Source organism: Tasmannia lanceolata, unplaced genomic scaffold, assembly GCF_043159265.1.
Source record: "Tasmannia lanceolata isolate RefF3 unplaced genomic scaffold, GAP_Taslan_0.1 ptg000013l, whole genome shotgun sequence".
In the NCBI taxonomy this organism is placed as follows: domain Eukaryota; kingdom Viridiplantae; phylum Streptophyta; class Magnoliopsida; order Canellales; family Winteraceae; genus Tasmannia; species Tasmannia lanceolata.
In genome coordinates, this window is record NW_027518690.1 from 39,221,951 (window position 1) to 39,229,379 (window position 7,429).

Below are 7,429 nucleotides of genomic sequence, written 5' to 3' on the forward strand. Positions count from 1 at the left end.
TTGAGTCATTTTTGGAGAACTTTATGGAGCATAACGGGGACCAAACTTCAGTTCAGTAGTGCATACCATCCCCAGATAGATGGGCAAACAGAAATGGTTAATCGCAGCTTAAGGAATTTATCGAGATGTTTAGCTGGCGAAAGACCCCGTCAATGGGACTTGATTCTACCTCAAGCTGAATTTGCATATAACAGTTCCACTAGTAGGACCATAGGTAGGTCATCCTTTGAGACCATTTACGGTCATCCCATTCCCCACTTACTTGACCGTACCCCCATACCATATCCTAGATGCAGCGGTGCTGAAGCCAAGGATCTTGCCCAGCACATATAAGAGATACATCGAGAGGTGTTGGAGCGGTTGCGTGCAAGCACTGAGAGATACAAAGCAGCAGCAGATCAGCACCGTAGAGATCAGACATTCAGTGTGGGAGATTGGGTGACGGCTTACTTTCGTCGGCAAGGCTTTCAGTTGGAGCCTACGGCAAGTTGAAGAGGATGAAGTATGGGCCTCATTGGATCCTCAAGAGGCTGGGTCCTAATGCTTATTTATTGGACCTCCCTGAGGATATTGGGAACTTCTCCCGTCTTCAACGTTGCCGATCTGTATCAGTTTTATGGAGACCCGCTAGAGTATACACCAGTTGATGTCAGTGCGTTACCATTTCGTGCGACTACTTCTTCAGAGGATCAAATCGAGGATATTATGGATATCAGGACGACGGATACTCGCCGCGGATCCAATCGACGATATCTTGTTCGTCAGAGACGTCATCCGTTGACAGATTGCACTTGGATTGATAAGCCAGAGCTACGCATACTTCGTGAGGACTTCTTTCAACGAGTTGCAGATATCTACTCGAAGGAGTCGAGTTCTTCTCAGCCGGGGAGAACTTGACGTGATCCGAATCGTCGGATCATTCGGATATTTCATTTTATAATTGCATTTATCTTAATTATTTTATTGGATTGTTAGACTCATTTATATTCATTTTTATGTACCTAAGATGTGGGGATGTCCACATCATCTAGGGCCCACCATTGCACACACCACTTACCCTTGTTTATTTTTGTTTAGTTGCTTATTCCTAGTATGCCCTTATTGTCTTTTGTTCTTCTTTGGGCAACGCAGTCTTTTCACCATCCATTAAGTAGCTAGCAAAGAGGGCCCACTAAAGGAGATATTATAAAGAGAGAGCTACATGGGGAGAAGCCCTAGAATTGACGTTTTGAAAGAAATTCAAGAAAGAAACCATCGGCTCCCCCTCCTCTCCCTCACGCCTTGGGCGTGCGCACATCCCTCTCTCTCTCTCTCTCTCTCTCTCTCTCTCTCTCCCCCTATTTTTTCTCTTTTTCCCCTACTTTCTCTTACTCTCTTTCACTCTCTATTTCTTTCGCACCCTTGCCGATCTCTCTCTATCTCGCCCCTTATTTTCTCCCTATTCCTCCTTTAATCTCCTTACCTAGCCATCTTTTCTTGGAATCCTCCACTTCTTTATTCTCTTTTCCTCGCATCTTCTCCCTATTCTTTTTCTCGCACCCTCTTACCTTTTCCCTATTCTCTTTCTCGCACCCTCATACCTTCTCTAATTCTCTCGAACCATCTACAATCTCCTCCCTACTTCTCTTTTCTCCTTCAAATTCTTATTTTTGGGGACGACGCTGCTGCTTGGACATATGGATTGCACCCAGAAGCTTCTCCCCCATTCTCTTGGCCTCTTCGCTAGCAAGATTTCAAGTGAAAGGACTGTTGTGTTCAAACCAATAAGATTTTTCCATACTTCCAGCTCTTTTCTTGGTCTTTTTATTACTTAGAAATCTCTAGAAATCTTACTGGTAGATTACCCTAGAATTTTTAAGCCTTTTGTCACCTTTTAGTAATTTTAGGGGCTCCCCCATTCTCTTGGCCTCTTCGCTAGCAAGATTTCAAGTGAAAGGACTGTTGTGTTCAAACCAGTAAGATTTTTCCATACTTCCAGCTCTTTTCTTGGTCTTTTTATTACTTAGAAATCTCTAGAAATCTTACTGGTAGATTACCCTAGCATTTTTAAGCCTTTTGTCATCTTTTAGTAATTTTAGGGGCCCTAGATCATTATTTTACTTCATGGACAGTAGTTAAACAGTGAATAAATTCAATTATTCGAGCCTCATAATTCCTCTTTTTCTGTTACTTAGGCTGTTATTTGAATTATTGCTTAGATTAGAACATTTTCCATTAGCGGATTCTCTTTAAAGCTAATTTATATAAATCTTTATACTTTTATTAATCAATTGTTGCTTGCCTATTTATTTTGGGTTTGGATACAACTATGCGAATGTGAATTTTCGATTCCATTGAGCTCATAAAGTTCCTGTAAGAAGTAGCGAGCCTCCGGGTTTGCACCGGGCCCAAAACAGCTCACTTTCATTCTCATCTCTAAGAACACCACCGACACTTGTTGGCGCTAAATTTCCCATGTTGGATCGTCAAATTTTTTTTATTTTTTTTAATGGTATTGAATTCGTCAAATTAAGCTTCAATTGACTAGAACCAGAAGGATCTCACCCAAGAGAGGGAGTATCAACTTGTTCACTACTAGCACAAATCTCTCTCCAACAATGCCAAAAGGTCATAGGCAGAAATGATCCCCACCCTAGAGATGGTCAAGGCAATCATCTTAGTATACAACTCAACTCAACTCAACTAAGCCTTTGTCCCAAACTAGTTGGGGTCGGCTAACGAATCCTTTAGAAAATTTTCGTGAAGAAGGTGAAAGGATCTACCCGACTCAAATTGACTAAGTCTACTCCTGACACTAGTTGGGTTCGTCTGCATGGATCATTTTCTTCCATCCTATTCAGGATCATGTTCTTTGTTATGTTCCTAGCCCTCAAGTCTTTTCCTCACTGTTTCTACCCAAGTTGTTTCGGTCTGCCCCTGACTCTTTTTACTCTATCAACTTGGCACGAGTCACTTTTTCTCACTGCAGTATCCAAAGGCCTACGTTGGATATGCCAAAACCATCTTAAGCGGTGCTCTCTCATCTTCTCCTCAATTGGTGCCACCCCCACCTTTTTACGGATATCTTCAATTCTAATTCGATCTAACCTTGTGTGGCCGCACATCCATCTAAGCATTTGCATCTCCGCTATCACTCATCTTTTCTTTTTTTTGAAAGATGAAAATTTGGACCATTTCTCGATTTGTGTGTGTCATCCTTGCGCAGGGGCCATGGTAATCTTCTCTGTATTGTTTCAATTTTATCAGATGTCTCCAAAGAGACCGCTACACTCATCTTATGCACATGCTGCTTCTTGGTGGCCAAACATTCTGAGCCGTACAGCATGGCTGGCCTCACAGCCATCTTATAAAACTTTCCCTCCAACTTGGTAGGTATTTTACGATCGCACAGAACTCCTGAAACATGCTTACACTTCAACCAACCTGCTCTTATTCCGTGGTTAACATCCTCTTCAATCTCTCCTTCCTTATGTAGGATTGAACCAAGATAGCGAAAGATATCCCTCTTAGGTACCTCCTGTCTAGTCATATTTACCACATCGTCACCCCGCCTCCTTACATTACTAAAGTTGCACTCCATATACTCTGTCTCAGTCCTACTCAATCTAAAACCTCTGGATTCCAAAGTAGTTCTCCATAGTATAAATGAAATGTGGCAATCACCTTAGTACATCTTTCAAAAAAAGGGAAATCACCTTAGTATAAATGAAATGTGAGCCCTTAACCTTATCTTCTTCTTTTTTTTGAAAGGTAACAAATTTATTCCATAGAAGAAAGAAAATACATAGGGGACCAGAGGTCCCTTAACCTGATCTCTAAAAACCCAAGCAATTCCTTTCCTTACATAGAACCCAAATAATTGCTAGAAGGACCACTTGCCATAGAATCTTCACTTTCTTCCGCCGAGGAGCAAAGAACCGGCACCCCAAATCCAAAAGATTCACAAGTCTATACGAAAAAACCAAGACATTTTGAATCTCATGAGGACTCTGCACCATACATCTCTAGCCAGTCTACAATGAAGGAGGAAATGATACACGACATCACCTGACTCCACGCATCGGTCACAGTGGTCAATAATAAACAGTTGCAACAATGGTCCACTGTGAGAATTTTGTCAAGAAAGGCGATCCAACCAAACCCGCACACCCTAGGAGGAGCAGGAATGCTCCAAACTCCGTCTAGAAGCAAGGAAACAAGATTATAAACGATGTGATGGTAGAATGATTTGACAATGAAAATCCCTGAGGATCTCCATGTCCAAACCCTCTGGCCTTTGCCAGTAAATCTTTTGGATGTAGCAGGGCTCTAACATCTCCAAAAAATGAGCTACTCGATCTAGTTCTATGTCAAAAAAAAATTGCGTCTGAATTTTCCATTTCATGAGATACTTCCCTCCACCCACTGAAAAGTGAAAAATCTTTAAGGAAAACGTCATTATCTAAAGTCACAACAAAGAGGTCGGGAACACTACCATCAAAGAGGCCTAGTCCCACCACTTATCAACCCAAAACTTTATCCTACCACCTGAATAGACTCTACATCTAATCCCCTCATTGAACTTATGTTTTAGCCTCAAGATATCCCTCCAAATCGCCAGGCCACTAGATCTATACCAGGCTGTCGTCAGATCTATACCTCCAAATCGCCACACCTTTGCGATGACATGATGATCCAATATTTCAATTCTATGCACCATTGCAAGATCTCTTCTCAACTCAACTAAGCCTTTGTCCCCGACTAGTTGGGGTCGGCTAATGAATTCTTTAGAAAATTTTCTTGAAGAAGGTGAAAAGGATCTACCCAAGTCAAATTGACTAAGTCTAATCTTGACACTAGTTGGGTTCGTCTACATGGATCATTTTCTTCCATTCTCTCCTATCCAAAGTCAAGTTCTCTGTTATGTTCCTATTGCAAGATCTATTCGAATATGAAAATTATGATTATAGCGTTACGGATATTCTATAAGGACTCTAAATTAACCTATGACCCTCTTTAATTTGCAACTCTGCAAAATTCAAATTTTTATCAGCTGATTGCATTTTTGTGTATCTCACTTGAGTGCTAGATCATGTTTCTACACCTCTATCTTGCACTAAGTACATAAAAGTAAATTAAAAGCGGTGAAACACTCTAGGCCTTTTAACTTCGCATACCCATAAAACATCCTTATTAATGAAAGCATTCAAAAGAGACAAGTTATAAATGAAAACATAAAGAATCAATACAAATAACAGATAATAATAGTAAATTACCTGAAAAACAAGGAAATTCCGTGCCTTGACGAGAATACCTAGAGACTTCAATTTACTGTTGTATTCGTCCCATGTCACAACCTTTCCATCAATCCTATACTCGCTGCCTCCGGAACCAGTGATCGTCCTCATGAACTGAAGGTCTGATCCATTCCCCATCTGATAAACAAGCCGAACGAACGCCTTTCTCCCCCTCTGCTCTTTCTCCCTGTCATCAAATGCATAGATCAGATCCTTTAGCTGTGCACCGCGCAATTGAACGGAACGGACCCCAAGGACGAAGCTTATAGCGTCCATGAGATTGGATTTTCCCGCGCCATTTGGGCCTATGATGGCTGTAAAATCATAGAATGGGCCAATTACTTGGTGGCCTTTGTAGGATTTGAAGTTCTCTAGCTCTAATCGGAGGATCTTCCCCGGAGAGATTAGGGACGGCATTGTAGAAAAACCCTAGGGAATATTCTAGGGTTTTGAACGTTCTAGGGTTTTTGAATTAGGGTTTTCGAAGAGCTTATGAAGGACGGCACTGTGGAAAAACCATACGGAAGGTTTTAGGGTTTTGAAGGTTCTAGGGTTTTTTGGACTGCGGTTTTTGGAGAATTTTGAAAACTGGGGTTCTCAATTTTTCGTGGCTGGGGAGTTCGGAGAGAACGAAAGTAGGGTTTAATCTGGAGGGGTTTAGGGCGGAGCAATTGGAGAGGTTGATTGTAGGGTTTTCATGGCTGTTTTGATGGGATTTCTGTAGAGTTTTGGAGGTTGGGTTTAGGGGTTAGAAAATGAAAATTCGGGGCTGAATTAGAAGAGAAAAAAAGGCTGTTAAATTCGGGACGAGAAGTTGGAAGGGGAATACGGGATGCAAATGAAATGGGCACCATACATAACAAACGCAGCGTACCAAACACGCTTTTTGTATCATAGGAGTTTTTATTTCATAAGGAGTGTGGCCTTCACTATGGCTCTGTTCACTTCTTTTCCCCGGAAAGGAAAGGAAAAGGATTTCATTTTCCTTTCCTTTCCAGGTGACATGGCAGAAGGGAAAGGAATGAAGAAGAAAATGCTTCGTTATCTCAAGTACCAGGGAAAAAGTCAATTTTCACGTCATTTTTAGCCTTTAAATAAGAAATTTCACATCTGATAATAGTTTTCCCTGAAAAAGAAGTGAACACAAAAATTATGTCTTGTCAAGGTTTTGTCAGGGAAAATAAAGGCTAGGAAAAGAAGTGAATAGAGCCAATGAAAATTATTTTTGGGTGCAACCTGTTGACGTTATAGCCCAGTAAATGGAGGGTTTGGATCATCCTATGCAGAGGGCCGTATGGCAATTGAAAAATATTGGAATATACGGCCACACATCATATAAAAAATCGTTTTATACTCACTGTTGAGATCGGATCAAGCACGGGATCATTGGAAATTGATCCTTACAAGCAACAAGGAGTAAAAAGATGGGAGAAATGGAAAATATATATATATATATATATATATATATATATATATATATATATATATATAGAGAGAGAGAGAGAGAGAGAGAGAGAGAGAATCCCCAGCCTACTATTCCCATTTCACAATAAAAGATGGAGATAAAAGAGACTCTCTCAAAAGAGAATAAATTCTCTACAAATTTCATTTCATCCAAAAACTAAGTAAATGAGAGACTACGGGGCTTTATATACTAGCCCATCACAATAGAAAATGATTAAACTACCCATAGTAAGAACAACAATCATTAAGGAGATATGAAACTACAAATTGATCAAAAGGATATCACTAAAAGGAAAAATGATAGATAAGGACTCCCACTAAACACAAAATGCATTACCCCAAGCTAATGCAGTCCAGTCAAAAGCTGATGCACTGGGGGATGCTCTGCATCAAAAACATAGTCAAAGATAAAACCAACTCGAGACAAGCTATCCACAATAGGCAATCCAGAACTAGGTCCTCTTTAAGGTAAAAGTATCCCACAATCATCCAACCCATTAACTCTTCTTTGTTTAACTCATTTTCATATAAAGAAAAACATCATTTATTATTTAGTTGTGCATACAAATACAGATTAGTACTTTCGCTAAAAAAAATTAAATGGTAGCCAAAACTTTATTAAAAAAAATACCGAGATGGTTAGCTCACAGAATAAGAGTGAAAAGGAGACAACTATTCTAGACAACACA

General features: G+C 40.3%; 1 protein-coding gene and 1 non-coding gene across 2 annotated transcripts in view; both read right to left on the reverse strand.

Moving 5' to 3' along the window:
* LOC143890077 (structural maintenance of chromosomes protein 1-like) overlaps positions 1 to 6,052 on the reverse strand; it is a 57,956-nt gene extending 51,904 nt beyond the window's left edge. Inside the window, exon 1 of the mRNA XM_077394620.1 lies at positions 5,256 to 6,052. Coding sequence (XP_077250735.1) covers positions 5,256 to 5,693 — 438 coding nt within the window. The 5' untranslated portion in view covers positions 5,694 to 6,052. The remainder of the gene's footprint in view (positions 1 to 5,255) is intronic.
* On the reverse strand, positions 3,160 to 3,262 carry LOC143891497 (U6 spliceosomal RNA). Its single transcript, XR_013255377.1, has one exon. It is a non-coding gene; the product is annotated as a U6 spliceosomal RNA (small nuclear RNA).
* Positions 6,053 to 7,429: the final 1,377 nt, after the last annotated feature.